The sequence below is a fragment of the Tursiops truncatus genome, chromosome 20, assembly GCF_011762595.2.
Source record: "Tursiops truncatus isolate mTurTru1 chromosome 20, mTurTru1.mat.Y, whole genome shotgun sequence".
Taxonomy (NCBI): Eukaryota; Metazoa; Chordata; class Mammalia; order Artiodactyla; family Delphinidae; genus Tursiops; species Tursiops truncatus.
The window spans coordinates 48,030,129-48,052,336 of record NC_047053.1 but is presented as its reverse complement, the minus strand read 5'-3'; the positions used below and the strand labels follow the sequence as shown (position 1 = coordinate 48,052,336).

Below are 22,208 nucleotides of genomic sequence, written 5' to 3'. Positions count from 1 at the left end.
TTATCCAGGCCTTTCAGACACTGTGCTGGAGAATGATGGTGACAAAGACACAGTCCCTATTAGTGAGAGACGTAAGGTGACAGAGACACAGGGATCCCTGCAGGGCATGACACAGCACACAGGTGCGGCCTGGAATTCTGGGCATGTTTTTGGTCAACTGGTGGAGGCGCCTCACCCTAACTGGGGACTGGAAACCTGGAGGAGGCTTCTTTCCCATCCAAGTTAATTTCTGGGCAGCTGTGTGGTTGCAGGGCAGGTGGAGAGATGAGAACCATCTCGTGGCTGAAGAAGGTTCCATGTTCCTGGCTCAGGGCTGGCTAGAGAAAGGGACTCTTGCATTGTGGGCTTCCAAAGCTCCAGGGAGAAAGCTGGCCAGCTCTGCATTTGGAAGAGAGAGAAATGGGCAGCCTACACCTGCCAAATCTGCGAGGTGCTTCAGGAAGGGCCCCCCTTGAAAGCATTATTTATAGATCTGACCGTTTGCCCGCTCTTATCTTGATGATGGGAATTTGGGACAACAGGTCACAAGTTGGTGTCTTCCTTTGTCAGCAATCCATTCAACATGGCAATTCCCTCACCCTTCACACAGGCATGGGCGACACGAAGAGATGGCTCGCCTGCAAGAGACCCAGCTGGTCTGGAGTTGGAGGCACATTTCATTTCTCCAGCCAGCTGGGGAGGCAACTGGAGCAGACCTGGAGATCGCCTCTAATGTTTTAAATGTCAGTATGGTCCCTACTTGCTGACTTGCCAAGATTTGATCAGCTAAATTGGCCTGTGTGGTATGTTCCCTGCAATGCACAGTGTGTATCTGGATCTTCAGCAGTGTCACCAGGGAAGCTAGATGGCAGTAAACAAATTTCAGTGGATGTGGTTCTGGGGTAAGCCTTTCTCTTACCCCTTCTGAGCTACTTCCTGTCTCATTGGGGCTTGCAATTCAAAAGGGTTCTCTCCTTGGGCCCTAATTAGGTTGAGGGAGGGACCAGCTCCATTTGGGATGCCACAGCCACCTCTGCAAGCTTCTTGGGCCCAAATAACGCCAGCTTTTGGCAGGGACAAAGGTCAGGCCTAGATTGGGGTCTTCCCAGTGTTTCCAGAGTCTCATATGTGCCAGGGAAGAAACCAAATTATGAGCTAAACTAACCCAAACTCCCAGAGGTTTTCCTTCCTTCATTCATTCACTCACTTTTTCAGTCATAACTTGGCCAGCCAGGCAGCATTTATTGCCTGATTTTGGTTGGCCTTGTTTCTCTCCCATTACTGGGAGGCAAGTCAGAGAACCGAAAGGCAAGACTCTTTTCGAGCATGTTCTGCGATTGAATCGAGATGGGAATCCCCGGACTTCCCTAGTGGTCCAGCAGTTAAGACTCTGCGCTCCCAATGCAGGGGTCCCGGGTTCAATCCCTGGTCAGGGAACTAGATCCCACATGCCACAGCTAAAAATCCGGCATGCCACAACAAAGATCCCGCATGCGGCAACAAAGACCCGGTGCAGCCAAAGAAATAAATATTAAAAAAAAAAGAAGATGGGAATCCCCAGGTCAAAATGAGGAGGGCAATCTGGGGGCCCAGGGATGCTTTAGTTTTAGAATCTCTTCATGAGAAGCGTGACTGAGTGTTTCTGGGGCCCACGCAGTCTCTGGGAGCTGGACCCACACTTGGCCTGTCAGCCTGCTGATGTTCACAGAACTCCTGGCTTGTCAGGTCTGGAGGGCAGCGGTGGGGAGACCTCGGCTCTAGCACTGTGCCCAGCTCATAGTACTGAATATAATCAAATCAGACACACATACACACACAGAAACCTAAAAAACAAAACAAAAACAAATGATGACAAAATAATTCACCCCTTCCAATCTACCCTCCCCCAGATGAAATTAAAATGACCAGGTGTGGGAATTCCTTGGTGGTCCAGTGGTTAGGACTCTGTATTTTCACTGCCGAGGGCCTGGGTTCAATCCCTGGTCGGGGAACTAACATCCCACAAGCTGCGTGGCACGGCCAAAAAAAAAAAAAAATGACTAGGTGACCAGATCAATTACCAAATGACTGAGCAGGGATACACAGGCTGTATCCCTGAGACAGTCATATGAACAATCGAAGCTTCTTACTGTCTCTTTGGGGCTAACACTACCCTGGGACATTCTTAAGCCTATCTCTAAGCAAACCTTACAGCAGTCCCTGCACCAATTTCCTCCAATTTCACTGGTGAGGATACTGAAGCCCAGAGAGGTTCAGAGATTTCCCTCCCTCCCTCCCTCCCTTCCTTCCTTTCTTCCTTCAACAAATAGCTCTGGTGCACTTGCCAAGTTCTGGGAGCTGAGAATAAAGGAATGAGTAAGACAGACACTGATTTGCTGTCATGGTGCTTACACTCTATTGGGGAAAAGGGGAGGCAGACAAGCAAACAAATCAAAATTTCAGCTAAGGTTGCCTCTGCTCTAAAGAAGCAAAACAGAATAATATAATAAATGGAGTAACTGGTCATGGAAGGCTTCTCTCAAGAGGTGGCGTTTAGAAGACCTAAATAGTAAGAATAAACCAGCCTTGGGGAGCTCTAGGGGACAGGACTGCCAGCCCCAGGGCACAGAACTGGTAAGTGCAGAGCAGCTGGCCCACGGAGACAGGTTTGCCCGACTGCCTAATCCTTCCTCTTTCTGCCACATCCTGCTTCCTCACATGGCCAAAGAGTAAGGTTGGGCTCTGCTGTGCGGTGTGAGCAGCCAGGCTGAGCTGGAGGCGGCCATGACCTGTGAAACTTGGTGGCTATGGGCCCACCCTCCTGGACCCCCATTCATTTGTGTTGAGGTTATGGGGTGAAGGGTTAGAAAATAGGCCTTCAAGTAGTCGGCAAGGGACGGTCAAGTTGCCCAGATGTTCTCAGCTGCTGGAGAGCTGGGTCTCAGTCTCGCCCGCATGGGAGGCTCTTCTGATTCTTCCCAGCCCCACTACGAGGCTCCAGTGCCAGCCAGCACTTGTCCCCAGCCCCGAAGGGGAGGCTTCAAATTGCAAGAATAGTAAAAGAACTGTCATATATTCTTTATCCAGAGTCACCAGTTATTTACATTTGCCCCATTTGCTTTATCATTCTCTTTCTCTCTTTCCCCCATAGTTTTTCTGAACTATCTGAAAGTAAGTTGGAGACCTTGTACCCTTTTATGCCTAAATACTCTACTGTGTTTTTCCTAAGAACAAGGACATTTTCTTACACAACCACTGTACAGTTATCAAAATCAGGACATTTACCATGGATGCAATATTATTTTCTAAACTACAGTCCACATACAAATTTTGTCAGTTTTCTCAATGCTCTTTCGAGACAGTTTTTTTTTCCTTTTCCAAGAGCCAAACCAGGACTGTGAATTGCATTGAGTGTCCTGTCCTTTTAGTTTCCTTAAGCTGGGACAGGGACTTCCCTGGAGGTTCAGTGGCTAAGACTCCACACTCCCAATACAGGGGGTCTGGGTTCAATCCCTAGTCAGGGAACTAGATCCCACATGCATGCTGCAGCTAAAGATCCCGCATGCAGCAATGAAGATCCTGCACGCGTCAACAAAGATCCTGCGTGCCGCAACTAAGAACAAGCGCAGCCTAAATAAATAAATATTAAAAAAAAAAAAGGTGGGGTCATCTCAATGGGCACATGCCTTTCTCCTTAAGCTAGGACAGGGCCTCTGGGTTCCTCAGCCTTGGCATTTTGAAGAGTAAGTGTCTGATATTTATTTCCACATGGTTAGATTGGGGCACTGCATTTGTGGCAGAAAAGCACTGGAGTGATGCTATATCCTTCTCAATGCATCGTATCAAGAGGCACAAGTCAGTTTGTCCCCATATTGGTGACACTAACTTTGATCCCTTCCAACCCAGTGTTTTTTTGTCAGTTGGTTTCTTTCAGCCTTTTGTGTCTCTCTCCTTATCTGTACGGGTTTCTCTCCTCATCTGCTTCTGTCTCGCTCTCTTTCTGTTTCTGTTATGATCATTCTCCATTTTCTTGTGCTGGTCCTTTTGGTATCCTTACCTCTGGGTCTGTCTCTCTCTTTATCTCTGGTCCTCTCTGGTTTCCTTTTCTCCCTGCTGCCTCCTCCACCCTTGATTTTGGTCCTGTGTCACCATTCTCTCTCCAAAGTACTGAAAGGCATGCAAGACCACTTAGACCTGCCACCAGACTGACCCACAGCTGAAGACCAGGTGTGTCCTCGTATTCCTAAGAGGAATCATATGGAACTAATGAGAGGCTAGACCTTTGAGGCATCGTAGTTTGCCCAGGTGGAATCTCATGGTCCTTGGAACTCATCTCTGGGCCCATGAGAAAAGGCAGGCTCTAGAGGAAGAGGGATTCTGCATAAAATTTCCTCTTCTTGCTGTCCGACTGCCTTCTGCCCATCCATATGTCATCCCCCATGAGAGAGTGCACAGACCCCAAACTCCCCTCTAGACCCAGGGCTGAGGCTCACTGTGGTTAGGCCAGGACTGAGCAAATACCATCTTTCTGCCAAGGCAGAGCCAACTCAAAGCTCTGAGGTTAGCAGGTTTCTTGCCACCTCACGGAGCTGAGCCCACAACAGCCTTCATCCCCACTTGGTCACTGGATTGGAAGAAGCCCAGACCCCGGGCTTCTTTTCTCTCTGGGTTGGGCCCCAAACCACAGTCAGAGAATAGAGGCCAGACCATGGCACCCAAGAGCAGCACACTCAGGGAGATCAGCTCAGTGCTTTGTGACCACCTAGAGGGGTGGGATTGGGAGGGTGGGAGGGAGATGCAAGAGGGAGGGGATATGGGGATATATGTATACATATAGCTGATTCACTTTGTTATACAGCAGAAACTAACACACCATTGTAAAACAATTATACTCCAATAAAGATGTTTAAATAAATAAATAGCAAAAAAAAAAAAGAGCAGCACACGGCCAATCACTCATGGCTATGGCACTGAATTTTGAATTATGTTATCATTATTCCTATTATTAAATCCAACTTTATGGTGGGTGACTTGGGTGAGCACTGCTCCTCGTTGGAATGTACGTACCCACTTGTGTACGTACCCAGGGACTTTCTGCTCTGGTGGTTCCTCTGCAGTTATTTGTTTTCATCCTAGTTTACGGAAGTAGGCATCACTAAGGACCAGCGTGAAGCAAAAGGCTAAGGGAGGAAACAGTACTGGCTGCCCTGCCGCCCCGTCTAGTTCTTCCTGCCGGGCTAGGGCCCGGGCAGCATCCTCTCCACCCTCCAGTGCTCAGCAGCAGCAGCACCGCCAGGCCCAGGTCAGGGAGCAGTGTAGGGGCCGGCGCCACCCTCATCTGTGTCTCTTCAGGGGTCACAGGCCTAGGGGATGTCAGAGCCACCAAGGCTCTTAGCACTCAAAGGCCACCCAACCCTCTCATTTTGCAGATGAGCAACCTGGGGCCTGGGAAGGGGAAGTAATGGCACGGCAGTGGCAGAGCTGGGGCCGAATCCCAAGGCTCATGACTTCCACCTCAGTGCTCCTTCTGCCATCGCCCCTGGATTTCTCAGCTGCCGGCTCAATAACTCTCTCCCATCCCCAGACCTGTTGGCAGGCAAGAAAAATAACTCATGTGAGTCAAAAGCAATTTGCAAACATAAATAATTTTCAATGCCAGGAGAGGAGACAGTAGGAAGACGCATTGAAGGTTGAAAGGAACCTGGCCAGTCCTGAGTCTCCTTCACCCTGCCCAGTGCCTCCTCTCTCCCCTCAGCACTGATAGGAGAGTGGGGAGCACAAAACACAAAGCAGGAAATGGCTATAAGGATGCTCACTTCCGTTGTTCATGGGAGGGATTCTGCTTTCCAGGTTCTTCTCTCCCCACCCCCCAACATTCACATGATTTTGTAATCCCACCTCCTTTAGAGAATCAGAGGAAATTAGATGGTCTCCTGCTTGCATCTGGAACAGCCCAGGCCTCCTCCATCCGGCTGTATTCCTCCTTGTCTTCAACCCCAAAGAGCACTACTTCAACAAAGGGTGGAAGACACGCCATTATTCTGTTACATTACTATAACCTCAGTGTTATATTACAAAGGAGCTGAATACGACTGTCCCGTTTTCTCAGTTTGGATGCTGCTTTACAGACCACCCAAGACCATCCTCTGATTTTGTGACAGGCATTTGCTCATCTCCCCAGGATGTTATGGCTTATTTTGCCCTGACAGCCAGCGAAGTCCCTTGTAAGAGGTTCCGGAGAATAGTGGTGGTAGTGAGGGAAGAGCCTGTGTCATTTCGGAGGGCTGAGAGCGCTAAGCACACCTTTCTAAAGCCCACCCCAAGGGGCTCTCTAAAGCAGAGAGAAACAATGAGAAACCAGATACCATGGAATTAGTGAAGAATTTCTCAGATGAAACAGGAAAGGGAGGAAATGCAGGGAGGTTTACATTACACCTGGCGCAGGTTGAAAGGAGTCAGGGCCAGTCGTTGGCAATATTAAACTCCATGGTGCGTTTGAAAGGATCCTTAGCTCAGGCAGCAAACGAGAGGCGTTCCTGCCAGTACGGGCTGCATTGCCACCACTCTCCTCCAGCCCTAAATGCACACGCACATGCACACTCACGCAGGCATGCACACGCACCTTGGACGTCCATTGGCAATGCCAGCTCTCTGCCCCTATCCAGATTTGAGAACTTGCAGATAATTAAGTGAAATAATAATTACAGGCAGCATTTGGTGAGTTTTTACTGTGTCAGGCCTTATCCACACAGCTTACGTTAAGACCACATATGAAAATAAAAAAGGGGTGTGTGCTGTGTCTTCTGCTTGTTGTTAACTCTGTGTGTGTGTGTGTGTGTGTGTGTGTGTGTGTGTGTGTGTGTGTGTTTTGGAGTAACATGCCCATATCTCTACTATTCTGAACCTCGTGTTAAAACAAAACTAAATACATAAGGACGAGCTGATTGCTGTGCTGTCAGGAACCGTATAATATGTACCACTAGCTAAATATGGAAATTAAACCATGAATCTCCTGGAACTGACTCAAGGATTATCCTTAGGGTCTGTTTCCCTAAATTCAATTACCACATAATTACCCGGAGTCTCCTGAAACTCACACAGATAGATCAGGTGAAGGGCGAGGGGGCAGCAGGACCCTAGAGCAGCTGAGTGCCTGAGTGTCTGACATCCGCTGGCGGCAGGGCGAAAAGGAGCAGCCTGAGTCCCCAGCCTCTGCTCTGCAGCTTTGTGGTCATGGGGGTTGAGCCCCTGGGGGTGGCACGGGGGTCTTTCTTGTGTCTGCTGCTAATGACTTGCAGTGCAGGAATCAGCATCACTGTCTGAAAGCTCCCATCTGTCTCTCTTTCTCTCACACACACACATACACACACACACAGGACTCTGTACACACACACACACACACACACACACACACACACACAGACAAACACACACACACACACACACACACACACACACACACACGAGGCATCTGATTCTGAGGTATTTATCTAGGAACTGTGCACAAACTGTGGGAGTGCATGAAATACCCAAGACATGTCCCTTGCCTTCCAAATGCTCAAGGCTTTGTCCAGTTGGAGAATCGAGGTGCATGCACACAGGTATGTTGCAGCTAGCAACTGATTGGTGAGTTGCGGGGGCGGCAGTAAATACTGCAGGAGATCAGGCACAGCAGGCCCTAGTAAAGGCTGGAATAATCTAGAACAACCTCAGGGAGGGGATGGGACCTAAACTGGCCTCTGAAGAACCCACAGAATCCTGGAAGCTGGGAGCACAGCCCCTGCAGACAGACAAGGCTAGCTCAGAACCCACTATCTGCTCCCCTGTATACTGAATGTTTGACCTTGAATGGGTTACTTGAGCCTCTAAGCCTTCATTTCACCATCTGTGAGACAGGGACAGTGATAGGATATAGCTCATGATGACGCCCTGAACAAGTGCCCCCACAGGTAGTGGGCACTCAATCCATGTTAGCTGTTAGCAGTAACTGCAAAGGGAAGAGAGGAAGAGGAGGGGGCAGGGGGGTTTTTGAACTATGGCCACAGGAAATGGATACTTGCATCCAAGAATATCCGCCTTTAGTACTATTTCCTCTTTAGAGTCTTCGTCTTCTCAGATGAGCCGCAAACATAACTTGGAACCATAACGTGGAACAATAGAAGAAACTCGATTCAAAAAGCACGAGGATCTGGTTCTGTACGAGTGCAGGCGCAGCTCTTCTCTCTCTCCTGTCCCAATGCCATTCTTGGTGATCCAGGATAAAGCCGGAGAGGCTGAGGATGAGGTCCCAGGTCAGTGGGTAATCATCCACCAGGCAGGTAGTGAGGGCAGAATGCAGAGGGCTGGTGCACACTGGGTTAAGAGCTGGGCGGGGAGGGAAGGGAGAGGTAGCAGTCAGTTCAGAGGTAAACATCACCGGGTATCTGTCCCTTGGTCAAGCTGAGTCTCTCAGCCAGAAGTCGTTAGAAGGCATTTGGATCTGACATGAAATGTTAATAATGTTCCCTGGTAAAAAAAAATAACTCATATGTTTACTTAGGAGGTTTTCCAGAAGCGCTCAAGGCTCTTTCCCGACCCAGTTCATCCTCACTGTCATGGCACGTCTTTGAAGGTGCTGAGGAAACTGAGGTGTAGGAAGGGAAAGGGTTTTGGTGAGTGGAGTGGGTACTGCAACTGGATCTGTTCTGCCCTCCTTGTATGTTCTAGACTTTGTCGTTGGGGTGGGTGGGAATGGGGAGGAGCCTCAACTCAGGAGCCCAAGGTGGGCCAACAAATGGAGGGACCAATTCTGGTCTTCCACCACCCCTTTGTCTAGGTCTTGTCCCATGCTCACTCCACCCCCACCTGAAATCACAGGTGAAGGGCCCGCTGTCATGCAGCAGCCATTCTGTGCCATGCCAGCATACTCAATGTCACTACAATCACCGCACTCACAGGATCCATGTGGCTCAGTTCTCAACAGTTCCTCTCTCCTATTGGACTGAAACTTCCCTGTGGGCAGGGGCTGACCAAGTAGACTATTCAGGATCCAAATAGAGTTTCCAGATAACATCCAGGATGCCCAGTTCAATCTGCATTCCCATAAACAATGCATTTTATATTATTTTTTAGTATTAGTATATCTCAAATATTTCATGAGACATACTAAAAAATTATGCATTGTCCATCTGAAATTCAAATTTAACTGAGCATTCTAGATTTTTATGTGCTCAGTCTGGCAACCCTAGCTCCAAAGCACCCTGGTAGGATCCAAGGATGGAGCTAACACTGAAGGGCTAAACTTGGCTCTTGTGAAAACGAGTTGGGAGAGGTGGTGCAGGCAACAAGGAGACCAGAGCTGGAGTCTGGGACCCAGCTGGTGCAGGAGGGAACAGCTTCTGAGGGATGGATGGATACACAATGCCCCTCTCTTTGCAATGAGTCAGCTTCAGCCTCTATGCTCAAGGCTCAGCCCCATTAGAAAGGTTCATTTGGAGAAAAAACAGAGAACTTCGGGTCTCTGGGCAAAGTTAAGATCCCAGTGTGCAAGGTTAAGATCTCAGCTTCCTGCTTTCATTCTCTCCCCTGAACTTGGGCTCAAAGAGAGGGTTTAGGACTCTTTGCTTATGAAGCGCTGGGCATTGACAGACATCTCTGCCCTGCATTAGGAAGAAGCAGTCTACACCTGCGAGAACTGGGGCTACTGGACTCTCCTCCCCTGTCCTGATGCCAGGGCCCCTGGCCCTCTTTGAGTGTTCCTGAGCTTTGGACATGTCTACGTCTGAGAGATTAGGGTGGAGCGAGTTGTCGTGGGGCACCTCTCTGCTGGGTGATAGCAGACCACCTGATTGGTTCTAGAATCAGTGCAGAACTGGGCAGTGGCCACACGTGCTGGACAAGCTGTTCTGTCATCAGAACCTCAGACTCTCATCCCACAGGGAAGCTCAACCCCTGTGGGGTCTGAATGGAACAAGATGCTCAAGTGGCCCCTGGCACATCCGAGGAGCCCAGCCAATGAGAGTCCTGTCCCTCCTGGGCCAGAAGGGGCCTTGGACACTCTTGAGTCTGGTGCCAGTTGGGTATCTCTGCTGCTCCTCCTGACCTATCCATCTACCTCTGTCCCATTGCTGATCTTCTGACCTGAGGTTCCAGGCTCTTCCTAGGACCATCCTCCTCGAAGACCTACCCCAAACGGTCCACCACCAGGACCAGTTTTCAAGGCCTCAGACCACCTGTAGGCCACAGCTTTCTGCGAATGGTAGTAGACAGGTTTCCTTCCCTGCCCACCAACACTGCCATCCTCTGCCTCCCCTACCCTGTTCCCCAGGCTCAGCCTCACAGAGGCCACCCACTGGGCAGGAGGGGTACCCCTAGGGGCTAAGGCTCACTCCCAAGTCACCAACTGTGCAGAACTGAACAAGGGGCTCCCCTTCCCACTCCTGATTTTTTAGTTCTCCTCTACCAGAAAAACAGGGAGATGAAGTCCACGCCTGGCATGTGCCTTTGTGTGCCAGCCAGTGGAGGACAGGCCCAATTCTAGTGCAGAGCAGGCAGTTGGCCAGGAGCAGTCAAGATTACCCCTCCCTTCATTCCCAGGGTGGCAAAGGGCATTCATTACATCGAGCGGGGAGGGGGGAGTGTTTAACTCACTCTAAAGGGGGCTGGGGTGATGGGGGTAGTGGGAGGGACAATTCACAAAAGCCAGGGCTAGAAACTCCCAACGGTTTTTTTTTTTTGAACTTCCCTTACCTCCCTCCCCTCCCCCCCCACCCCCCCTCCCCCGGCTAGGCTCCCCTCCCCCACCTCCAGCCGCTTGGTGGCCTGCAGCCAACACTGGCCACACTGTCCGCATTCAGGCCTCCTGCCCTCCTGGCCCTCTATCTCTTCCCCTGGCCTTCCCAACGCTGCGCTCTCTCGCCACCTCTCCCCCCTTAACAAACCCCCATTATGAACCGTGTTGACCTCTTCCGCCCGGGCGCCCAGCACAGGCTTGGCCCCTCAGTCCCAGACGGGCAGGCAAGGGGCTTGGGCGCCAGGAGCAGCCCCGCGCCCACCAGGCCGTCAGTCCCGTGGCCCCTGGCCCTGCTCGGCCACTCCAGCCAGGAAGATCGCTGCGTCTGCAGAAACGACGCAAGCATTCCCGGGTCTCGGCTTCCAGGCCCGGCGGAGCCGCACCTCGGAGCTCGGCCCACTCCCCTTGCCCCCTCGGGGCCCTTAACCCCTTCCTGCTGGGGGAAACCAAGGGCCCCAGCCTTGCCACCCAAAGCAGGACGGGTGAGATGGGATCCCGCATTTCCCCGCTCACTAAGGAAGTGGGGACGGGCAGGCCTTGCTCCTCTGGCCTCTTCCCCCTCCCACTCCCCATCCACCTCGCAGGAAGCCCCCCGCCCCCTGCCCTGGCCGCGTTCGCGGCGCCTCCAGTCGGAGCCTCTGGCCTGGTGGTTTCCGGGGAGAGAGGCTGGCAGAGAAAGAGCCTCGCAGCTTCCTCGGTGGGGCGGGGCCAGCGATGGCAGCAAGGGACGCTGGAGAGGGTGGGAGGATCCCCTCCCGGCTGAACCTGCCCTACCGGGCAGGGATTATTAGGAAGGAACACCCCTGCCACATCAGGGCCAGCGCCAGGGTGTGTTGCGCCCTGGGGTGGGGGTGGGGGCAAAGATCAGCAGGTGCCTGGCGGGCGCGGCGCTGGGGGCTGGCCCCACCCAAGTCTCCGCGCCGCTCGCGCACCCGTACACCCCTCCCCCCCACCACGCAGATCCCAGGTTTGCCAGCGCGGTGGGCAGCGAAGGCCTGAAAACTCTGAGAGCGGGGGCGACGCCAGCACAACCCCCCGCAGGAATTCCCCTCTCCTTTGGAGAGCCTCTCGACTTCCGGGGAGCGGGGTCACTCCCTGGGTGCGGGCGCCTCTGCTCACGAAACCAGTCCACTTTGCTTTTGCAAAGGTTTAAGCGCAAGTTGCGATAGGTTCCTCTACAACCTCGCCGCCCCCCCACCCCCGCCAGACCTAAGGCGGAAGCGGGATGGGGAGAGGGGTCCAGCCGCCTCCTGAGCCTCTGACGTTCGCTCTTCGCTAATCTCAAACAGCGAAAGTGCACCTTCAACATCTCCATTTAATATTTACATTCAAGCAGGTAATAATTGGAAGCTTATAGTTTAGACATTTCTAGTAGCAGCAGTTTCTAGAGAGCTCGTTTAGCCTTTTAACAAAAAAAATTTTTTTTTGCACATAGAAACAACACATCCATGTGTACAGTATCAAAAAATATATACCAAGGTTACTGGTATTGCAGTTCCTGGAAGGGGAGGAAATGAAATCAACCGAAATACTGAATGAACGGGTAGAAAGGTCAACAGAAAATAGTTTGTCTGATATAGAATATAACATGATCTAGAGAGAACTCCATAAATCTAGGTTTTTATATTTCAATATATAAATACCTACAAATAAATATATATATATCAGCCCGAAGGGGGTGGTGGGCCTTTTGAGCTCAAACAATACATTTCAATAATAACACCACGTACAAACGGGAGTAAAGTCTGCACTTGACAAGTTAGCACGGTTAAAATATAATACTATAACTCTTAGACCGCCTCGAGTGGCTGCCCTGTCAGTCCCGGAGGTCCACGAGAGAGGGGATGGGGCAGATGAGGGGCGAGACCCGCAGGCACGGCGTGGAAGGCGCCAGTGTGGGCCGGGCGCTCCGGACAGAACCCGGTGGAGGGGCGCGGTTGCCGCGGCTTCTGGCATTTTCGCGCTGGGGCCCGGCCCGGATCTCCCGCAGTTGGAGAGAGGAGGAGTCCGCCCCCAGGCCCCAGGTGTTAAGCCCCTGCGGGTACAGCGCTTCCCCTTCCGACGCCCTTCGGAAGGCTACACCGTCACGTACTCCTTGAACGTGACGGTGAGGCAGTTTGCGGTGACGTCGGTGATAATTATATTCCCAAAGAAGGGCTTGAACTCGCTGAGTGGCTCCTCGGGCTCGTCCTGGGCCTCGGTCGGAGGCTTCTCGGCCGCCGTCGCCGGCGCAGCTGCCACCGCCGCGGTTGCGGGCGCCTCAGGCTTCACCTGGAGGGCGCTGGGCGGTTCCCCGGCCTCGCCGCGCGTCTTGACGCAGCGCAAGTCTATGGGCTCGTCCAGGTCCGAGTCCAGCAGGATGACCTCCGGTTGCGGGAGGGCGGCAGCGGGGGGCACGTCCGCTGGGCGCTCGGCGGTGGGGCTGCCCCCCAGGCAGGTGGGGGTGCTAATGCTGCGCGCTGTCAGGCGCTTCTTGCAGGGCTCTCGCTCGCCGTGGGTCTCGGAGAGGCAGCGCTTGCGCGCGTGGGAGAGATTTAGGTCGACGGCGTGGTGATGGTGATGGTGGTGGTGGTGGTGGTGATGGTGGGAGGGCAGCTGTGTGCCGCGGGGCGGGTCCCAGGCCAGCAGGTCAGGCTTGGTGGTGAGCTGCAACGGCTGCTCGCCGAAGGCCTCCTTGGTCGGGGAGAGCTTGCGGGAGCCGGCCTCCTGGGGCTGCGGGTCCCCGGCCCCCGGCCCTTCCTCCTCCCTCCTCTTGGAGGGCGTTTCCACCTTCTTCTCCTCCGCCCCCGCGGCCTTTTTGAAAGTCCTGTCTGCAGGGGGGTGACGCTCCTCGGCAGCCCGCTTCTTGTGGCTGGGGGAGCGCGCCTCGCCCTCGGCTGCCTCCCCGGACTTGATCTTCACTGCCTGCATGCCATTCTCCATGTACTTGCTCATCACGATCACGATGCGTCCGTTCTTGTTCTTGTTTTTGACTATCTTCATCTTGCCCCCAATCCCGTTGCCCGTCACCGCTTCCTTGGGGGCCGGCGTCATCCCGTTCGGGGGACCCTTCTCGGAGCCCTTGCCTGGAGCCCCGACCGCACCGGCCAGGGGCTTCACCGCTCCCAGGTAGCCCTTGGCACCCCCGCCGTGGGCCCACTTATCGGGCGGGTGGCTCTTGGCGCCTAGGTCCGGGCAGGTGGGGCTGGGCGCCTCCTTGTGGCTGCCCTGGTACTGCAGGTCATACATTTTGGGGTCCGGCTGGTAGGGGTGGTGCTTCTTGCTGTTGAGCTGGTAGTAGTATTTGCCGCTCTTGCCTGGCGGTGGGGGCTTGCCTGCCCGCTCCTTACTGTGCGGCTGGTACTGGTGGTGCTTCTTGCTGTTGAGCTCGTACTGGTGCCCCTGGCCCTTGCCCTGACCACCCAGCTCCAGCTTGGCGCGGTTGTCAGCCGAGGAGTCCTGGAGTCCGGTCAGCACGTTGGAACGACGGGCAAAGGTAGGTACCTAGGGGAATGGAGGTAGAAATGGAGGGAGAGGTAAGAGGAGGGGTAAGGCCAGCCCCAGAGCAAGCCTCAAGCTCCAGGAGTGTCCCAGCCCCTACCAGGTCAGCAGCTGCGTTATAGGGTGGGGTGGGGGGCGGGGAAGGGTGTGGGAGGTCACGATGAAAGGAAGTGGAATTGGGTGTTCTGGAGGAACTCGCCCTGACTTCCGGGCCTGGAGGCAGCTCAGGTGGCAATGTCATGGCAAACATTTGGACGGCCCCCGGGGCCAGGGAGTGTATTCACCTGCACCACCAATGGTTTGGGCTTCGGCCCTCTCTTCCGATATCCCATCAGCTGCTCCTGCCGTTCCCTGGGGAGAGGGAACAGAAGGCAGTGCTATTAGCCTCAGAGTCACCTCCCTCCTGCTCTGCCCCAGCCTGCGTGATGCCCCCACTTTGGTGAGCAGCAGGGCCAGCAAGAACCGGAGGGATCAAGAGCTCATGGCAGAAGATCGCCTCGGCTGCCACTTGGGTGCCTCGGTCCAGCCCAGAGTCCCGCTTTACACCCACACCAACCCCTATCTGCCCAAGGGGGTCTTCTCCGAAGGTCTCCCCCACCTCAGATGTCCATACCTGACCCGGGCCCCCGCACAGCCCTGCCTCTTTGCCTGCAGCTTGGGGCTGGGCGGCTTGGCACTGGTGTCCACAGCCTTGGGCTCGGGGCCCTGCACAAAGTGCACTGGGCTTCGGGGTCCAGGGGATGCAAACAAGTCCAAATGAGGTGTGCGTCCACCCTGGGCCTCCCCGTCAGAGGCACGGGATGCTAATGACCTCATTAAGATTCAGATAACGAGTGCCGCCGGCAGAAGGGAGGACTCGGTTCCTTAAAGGCCAGGCACTAAACAGGGGGAGGGGCTGCGCCCTTGTTTACACAGCGGCAAATGAGCCAATTAGGGGCTGGGGGCGGGGGCCGGACGCCGAGGCCAGGGCCTGGCCAGGTTCGCAGCCACCTGGTGAACCGGCTCTGGCAAGGCCTGGGCAGAGCTGCTGGGCGGGGCGACGCGGGGCGGCACGCAGAAGCACCGCCTCCTCCACGAGCCCGGGCTCCCAGCCTCCCGATTTCCAAATTATTATTAAAACCCATGGCGGTGGCGGTGGTCAATACAGCTGCCAGGCTTCCGCCAGCGGCCTGGTGGAGGGTGACCTGAGGCTGGGGGGAGGATGATCCTAGCACTGCCCAGCTCTCTATGGGAGAAGGGAGTGACTCTCCAGCGTTGGCCAAAGTTGCAAACCATTCCCGGGCCAGAAATCCGCTCTCCAGCGACCCTAGGCAACCCCCCCCCACCCTTGGGCTAACCCAGGGGAGTTCCACCATGCCTGGGGGCCCGGGCCGGGGCCTAACTCCAAAGCTGCATGGCATTGCAACAGCCTGCGTTTTAAGTCTTTGGGGACCCATTATGCAACATGGTATCAGCCGCTGACATGGTTATAGGGTGGTGAACTCCCAGGTGGAACCTGGGCAGGATTCCTTCTCGGCGCCCCCCTACATCGCAGGAGAGCTGCTTCCCTGCTGGTCGCTTGTTCCAAGGGTCTAGAGTTTACAGTTTTAGCGCCAAACGCGCCACAGGAAATAATGCAAAATAAAAGGGGGAGGAGGGATGGAAGGCAGCGGTGTGGCCCAGCTCCGCGGGCTCTTGCCGCTCCTCCCCTCCTCGATCGCCCTTCCCCCTTCTGTCCTCCCCGAAAGAGAGAACCGCAGCCACCGGCGGTGAATCCAGCTGCAGCAGCTGCAGCGTGACAAGCATCTGTGCCCACGATGAGCCCCTCGTCAGAAGCCACCCCTCCACCACCAGGCAGTGCCCATCCCACACCCTTTGGGCCAAGCTCCCCCTGCCCTGAGAATGGGGTCCAGACCCACCAAGCAGCCTAGTGGGAGGTGTGAAGGGCACGCAGCTCCAGAAAGAATCTGCCCCCTGCCAATCCCAAGCTCCCTGGGGGGTGAGTGTGGCAACTTAAGGCCTCGTCAACTTTTCTCCAGTCCCCAACAGGTTAAGTTCAGTTCCGTGACGTCCGGTGGTTTCACAATGCCAGCTCCCTTGGAGCTGCCCCGAGAGTTGCCCGTGCCAAGCGGCCAGTGGCAGCAGGAAAGCAACACCTAGGCTCCGGGGGTGGGGCTTCAAGGTAGCGAAAGGAGGGGGGCCGGCAGGGAACCAGGCACAGCCCCAACTTCTCCGCGCAGCTGTAGGGCCACCCGCACGCACCCTTCCCACAGTTTCCCCCAAACACAAGCCTCTCCTTCTCCGGCCCTGCCCACCCCCACCCCCACGCCCACCCCCCCGCAAGCTGCAGCAACCGCCAAGGATGTTGGTTAGAGAAGCCGAGGCCCCAGCCGTGCCCATTCAGACCCGGGGGGAGGGGACTCCTGCCAGCCCCCTCCCGGCCTTTTCCCCCTTTCCTGTTGCAGCGTTGGCCCACTCTCCCATTCCCATATACGGTCACGGCTGCGAGAGGCGACTGCTTGAGGGACGCTCACCTGTTCTGGAAGGCGATCAGCAGCCGGGGATCCAGGATGTTCTCCTCGGGTTCCCACGTGTTATATCTTGCAAGGGAAAAGGGAGGGGGACACGGCGTAAAAAAAAAAACCGAGCCAGCTTTGCGGCCTCCAGGTGGGGAATGACATAAGGCCCTACTCTGTCTTCATGAACCGAAAGCTATTTAGCTGTGGATGTGGGGGTGGAGAGTAAATTTCTGCAGGCCTGACACGGTCCCTGATACACCCTCCCCGAGTCAAAATAAACACACAAGGGCAGGAAGAAAGGGGAGGGGTAAGGAAAATGAAACTAGCAGTTTATTTTGCAGTTGTCAAGAATTTTAAGCATGTTACTGCGACATGTTCCAAAGCCACTTTGCTCACCAGGAACCCTGCGTGCAAAGCAGCCAAAATGCAAAGTCGCAGTCCCCTCCTCCTCTCCCCAGCCCCGAGTCTCCGCGAGGGCTTCAGCCATTCTCCATTTGACCCCTAATCCGATAACCGTCAGCCAAGCGGCCCCCCACACCCCCTCGCGGCCCTGGAGCCCGCTGTCACGGGCAAGCAACCCCCAAATACTCAGCAACACAAAAATATGCCTCTGTGTGTGTGTGTGTGTATGTATGTGTGTGTGTGTGTGTGTGTGTGTGTGTGTGTGTGTGTGTGCCTGCGCGTCTGTCTCCATCCGGTGCCTTCGCATTTCAAATTAAAAAAAAAAATTCCCCACCAAAAGCGCCGCAGTGACAGTTCCCAACATTTTCTGCTTTTTTTCTTCCTCTCCCTACACCACTAGGAGGGAAGAGGCACACAATTGCATTTTCGTCGCTTTTTAATTTTTTTTTTTTTTTGGTTTTGCAATATGGAGCCGTTCGGTGGAGGGAAAGGGGAAAGGAGCCATTTTCTGCTGCACATCAGTCAGTGCCTGCGCCCTCCCTCCCTCCGCCGGCCTCCCCGGCTCGGCCCCGCGTCTCTCCAGCTCCTCCGGCTCCTTTTAGTGCATAAATTAGTGATGGCATTTCCCGGAGAGCAGAGCACAACACAGGGCGCCGGGCTCGGGCTCGGCGGCTCGGCTTCCCCAGTGCCTGCCACCGACTTCCCCACCCCCTCCTCCCTCCACCCCACCTCCACCCCGCCTCCCGTCCGCTCCCCCCACCACCCCACCAGCCCAGCGGGTCCGGAGCCCGGGAGCCCCGCGCCTCGGCACCGGGTTCCCCCGCCCCTCGGCCGCTACTTACTTGGGGGACCAGCCTCTCCATTTCACCAAATACTCCACTCTGCCCTGAGGGGGAAAGAGACAGCACTCCATCAGCTTCCGCGGGATCCCCGGCTCCGGCCCGCAGCCTCCCCACCCCCTCCCCGCCTCCCCGCGGGCTGCTCCGGCTGCCGCTCCCCCGCCGCCTCGCCGTCGCCCCCGCGCCGCCCTACCTTGCGGATCCGCTTCTTCTCGATGCTCTCCACCGCGAAGACGTGCTCGCCAACAGCTGGCAGCTCCATGGCCGAGCCGGAGCGCGCCGGGGCGCGGGCGGCCGGCGCGGCTGCAGACGCTGCTGGCTCCCGCCGGCGCCCCGCTGCCGCCCCGGCCGAGGTGCCCCCGCCGCCCGCGCCGCCGCCGCCGCCGCTCGCCCAGCACAGCCCGGCCGCCCGCCGCTGCCCGCGCCCGCCCCGGCTCCCGGCTCGCGCTCGCTGAGACAACTGAGCCCGGGCCGCGGCTGCACAAGAACTCATGCAAATCCGGACGTCAGCGGGCGGGGCCTCGCCGGGCCCTGCTCGGCGTCAGGGGGCGGGCCGCGGCCGGGATTGGCGCAGCCGGGCCTACCGGAGGCCCCGGGCCTGGGCGGCGGGGGGGCGGTGGTGGCGGGGGGAGGAGGAAGGGCGCGGGAGGGGGCCGGGAGGAGGAGGGCGCCGGGGAGGTGCAGGGGGAGGGATCTGCGAGCCTGGGAGAGGGACACTGGAGGGAGGGAACGGGACCGGGCCGGAGAGGTGTGTCGGCGGCGGGCCGAGGCGGGGTGGAGAGCTTGACGGGGCCGCGAGGGTCTGGCTGCGACCCCTCGCCTGCGGCCTACCGCCTCGGCCGGCTCCCTCGCCTCTCATTCTCAGCGTGCACTGCCCAGGGACCCCTGCCGGGGGCCACGGAAGCATCCACTGCAGTTTCCATTTGCACCGAATTGCATCATGTGCAGACTCCCTGGGGGTCGCCGGCAGGGGGCGGAATCGGAGCAGGGGCATCTCGCGCTCCCACTCTCTGTGTCCCGCCGCCCCGCCCCGCCCCGCCCCGCCCCGCGAGGCTTAGGGCATTTAGGAAGGCGAGGAATGGGAAGAGAAAGGATAGGGAGGAGAGAGACGACTGGGGTGCAGAGGACCGCCAGGGAGAGCGCGGAGAGGAGAAAGGGGATAGAGGAGCAGCCAGCTTGGGGCCCTAGGGCTCAAGAACCTTACCAGAGGGTTCTCCAATCCCACCCCGGAACCTGGGAGGCTCCTAGTTTACCCTCAGCCCTCTCCTTGTTGGGGCGAGGGCGGGATGTCCAGTTTCCAGCAGCAACCCCCCGCCCCCAGCCCGCGGCCAACACGGCGGGAGGCAGGGAAGACAAAGAGGGGGCGAAGAGAATATCCAGGTCGGCTTGGGGGCCCGAGAGGACTTCGTGGGGTCCCGGGAAGGGCTTCGAAAGAGGGAGTAGGAAGGGTCAAGAAAAGGTTGAAGCTGAGCAGGGCACAGCGGGGCCGCACGAAAGGGAGGTGAATGGAATGGCCGAGGAGCTAAGCACTCGTCACGAATTCGCGCTCCCTGCTCCCTGACCGGTAGCGGCAGCCGAGCCGAGGCCCTCCCGACGCGGCCGGAGAAGCCGCCGAGTGTGAAGTTTAGCACCTCCGGCGGCGAGACGGCGCGTTCCGGCGTGCAGCTCCAGCGTCCGGCTGGGGGAGCTGCTGCGCCCCACGCGGCCTCCGAGGGCGCCGCCCGCGGGGCTGCGATCTCTGTGGGGTCGGAGTGAGGAGGGAGGGGACCTGAGGAGGGGGCAGGGCGGCCCAAGTGGCAGGGGCAGGGGCGCGCCTGCCCGGGTGTGTGTCCGGGCCCCCAGCTCCGGGCCCTTGAAGGACCGGGAGCAGGAAGCTTGCGCAATCCCTTGGCTGAGGGTCCATGGAAGAAAGAAAAGGAGCAAAAGCCGAGCGAGAGTGGAACGAGCGGGGGGATGGGGGTGGGGGTGGGCAAAGAGCCATCCGGGTCTCCGCTCCCGCCCTGACACACGTCCCGGAATGCTGGGTGGGGACTGCGCGGGGGCTCGAGAAAGCGGGGGAGGGGCGAGGTGGGGAAGCGAACCCCCAAAGCATGCGTTGGGCTCATTTTCTCCCGGGAATCCGGGAGAAGCCTGGAGACGGTCTGGTGTTTAAGGACGAACACGTTGACTCCACCATTTCACCACCACCTCGCAGCTCCCGCGGCTCGGCGGCTTCTGCTGCCCTGGCGGCAGCGGCTCAAGACGGCCCGCGTGGCTCCTCCCCGGAGGGGTCCTGGGGGTGGGGATCGTTTTCTGGCTGCCCCAGAGAGGGGCAGAGAGGGGCTCGGTCTGCAGCGACTACCCTCTGACAAGCTTGAGGCGCAAACCCAAGATTACCCTGAGAAGGTGTTGGCCCCGGGACGCGCCGGCCTGGGTGGGGGCGACGCCTGCTTGTAGTCCTGGGGTAGGGGGGCTCTCTGGGTTTATAGAAGCTGAGGGAGGCGAATTCTTTGGGAGGGGGACACAGGAAAAGGTTTTCCTCCCCTTGCTGTGTTTTGGGCTTTTTCCTGACGCTCGTGTACCGGGAGAGGAGCTCTCGTGTGAGACAACTTGACCATAGAAGGGGAAGGCTCCCCGAGATTGGCGGGGTCAGCGCTGTCAGCGCGACAGTCACACTTCCAAACTGAGCCTACCACTGCCAGGCCGTCGGCGCTGTCGGTCTGTCTGGAGGTCTGCAGCGACCTTGTCCTGGACAGTCCCTTCGTCCGGGGAGGGTCTTAGCTTCCCGACACTCCGCCCGCCCCCTCGCTAGAAAATCCCCTGGAAAATCTTTTTCCAAGGGGTGTTTCCGAGGCTTCTCGGGCAGGGGGGTGCCGAGGGAGGGCGAGCGGCCGCTGCAGCCTCCGCGCCGCCAGGGGCGTCGGACTCCGCAGGCCGCTGTTCGGCTCGCTCCGCCCGCGCCCCTCCGGGGCCCGCACTCCGGATCTCGGGGGCCACGCTGTAGAACCCGGTGCCCCGACGGCGGGTTTGCGCAGGAGCCGGGCGGCCTGCTGCTGAGCTGGGGAGGAAGGGTGGCTCCCGCCGGCCAAAACGGCGGATCTTTTCTGGAGCTGCCGGTATGGCTGTGCGAGCAGCCGCAGGCTCCCCAAGACTTCGGGAGGGGACGCCCAGAAGCTCCAAAGAAGCCCCGGGAGTCCCCGGCCGCCCCCGCTCCCATCCTTTCTGTGAAAAGTGACCAAAATACACAAGCATCCGCCGAACGCGGGAACTCGCGTGGTTATTTACTTTGTCCTGGTGGTGGGTGGGCCGATGTGGAGAGAGGCCGACTCCCAGAGCCCTCGCCCCACCTCGAAGCCTGACCCTAGACCACCCCTCACCTGCCAGCGGGTGCGGGGAGGAGCTCAGGTCCGCGGGACTGCGAATGGATGCAAGGAGGAGGCAGAGACAGAATCTGAGGGGTGCGGAACGATGAGCGCCCTGGAAGCTCCCCCGATGCGCCCCGCGAGCCCCTCCTGGGAAATCTCCCGTGGGGCCTCCCCTACCGTCCCACCCCCTGTCTTGGCCCCTTCGAGGGAGTCGCAGGCGAGTGGAGCTCTAAATTCGGGATTCCCAGAGCCTTCAGCGGGGCCCCTGCCTCCGACCCGGGATACCCCAAGCCTCACGGGGAACCCCGGAGAAGTGCCGCCGGTCTGCGCTTTTGACTCTGCCCCCTTCCAGCCGGGGGCAGATCGCGCCCCTCGGTTCCGCCGAGGGGCAGAATTCTCCTGGGTGCCACCTCAGGCTGGGGCCCCTAGGGGCCCTCAAGGGCCCCAAGAGAGGAGCGATGCTATCTTGACGAGCCGCAGGCTCCCGCCCTGAGTATCGAGGGCCGAAAGAGTGGACCCTGGAGAAGCCGGGAAATTTTTAACGGCCCTACACCCGAGGATGGTCACTGACAGTTTAGGGCCCCAAGGGGCCTGACCCGTGCCAACCCGGGGAAACAAACGGCTTCTTAAAGAAACTCGCTCTCTGAATGGACGATCTCTGCCAGGAGATGCCATCACCCGCCCACGGAGCCCAGGTCTGGGCTCTGCCCGGAAGGGGCCGCCTGTGACTTCCCCAGCCAGTCCCCGGCTGAGAAAGCTCTCTAGTTAGTGTGACTTTTTAGGCCCCCAGAGGTGGATTTTAAGTAGCTGAGGGAGAATTTACTAGCAACGACTACAAAATCTGCCCAGGCTTTGACAAGAGCTCATTTCTCTCCTCTGTTCTTAGTAGGGGAACTTGTCTTTGACTTTAGCTCTG

At 57.1% G+C, this 22,208-nt stretch overlaps 1 protein-coding gene and 1 long non-coding RNA gene across 2 annotated transcripts; both read right to left on the bottom strand.

Moving 5' to 3' along the window:
• Positions 1-5,584: 5,584 nt before the first annotated feature.
• LOC141277380 (uncharacterized) lies at positions 5,585-10,654 on the bottom strand. Its single transcript, XR_012328698.1, has 2 exons — positions 8,494-10,654; positions 5,585-8,322 (listed from the first exon to the last, which is right to left on the bottom strand). It is a non-coding gene; the product is annotated as an uncharacterized lncRNA (long non-coding RNA).
• A 1,372-nt stretch (positions 10,655-12,026) lies between these two features.
• Positions 12,027-21,446, bottom strand: CBX4 (chromobox 4). The gene is made up of 5 exons (XM_033846711.2): positions 18,142-21,446; positions 17,952-17,995; positions 16,723-16,788; positions 14,494-14,560; positions 12,027-14,212 (listed from the first exon to the last, which is right to left on the bottom strand). The coding sequence occupies exons 1-5, from the start codon at positions 18,439-18,441 to the stop codon at positions 12,806-12,808; spliced, it is 1,884 nt and encodes a 627-aa protein (XP_033702602.1). The 5' UTR covers positions 18,442-21,446; the 3' UTR covers positions 12,027-12,805.
• Between the last annotated feature and the right edge of the window lie 762 nt (positions 21,447-22,208).

What these genes read in the sequence shown, in the direction of transcription:
- CBX4 (XM_033846711.2), bottom strand. Translation starts at nt 18,441, where the DNA reads ATGAGTTCTTGTGCAGCCGCGGCCCGGGCTCAGTTGTCTCAGCGAGCG. An exon ending in AGAAGAAGCGGATCCGCAAG is followed by an intron (nt 17,996 to 18,141) that starts GTAGGGCGGCGC and finishes TTTCCCCCTCAG; the next exon opens with GGCAGAGTGGAGTATTTGGT. An exon ending in CTGATCGCCTTCCAGAACAG is followed by an intron (nt 14,561 to 16,722) that starts GTGAGCGTCCCT and finishes CCCTCTCCCCAG; the next exon opens with GGAACGGCAGGAGCAGCTGA.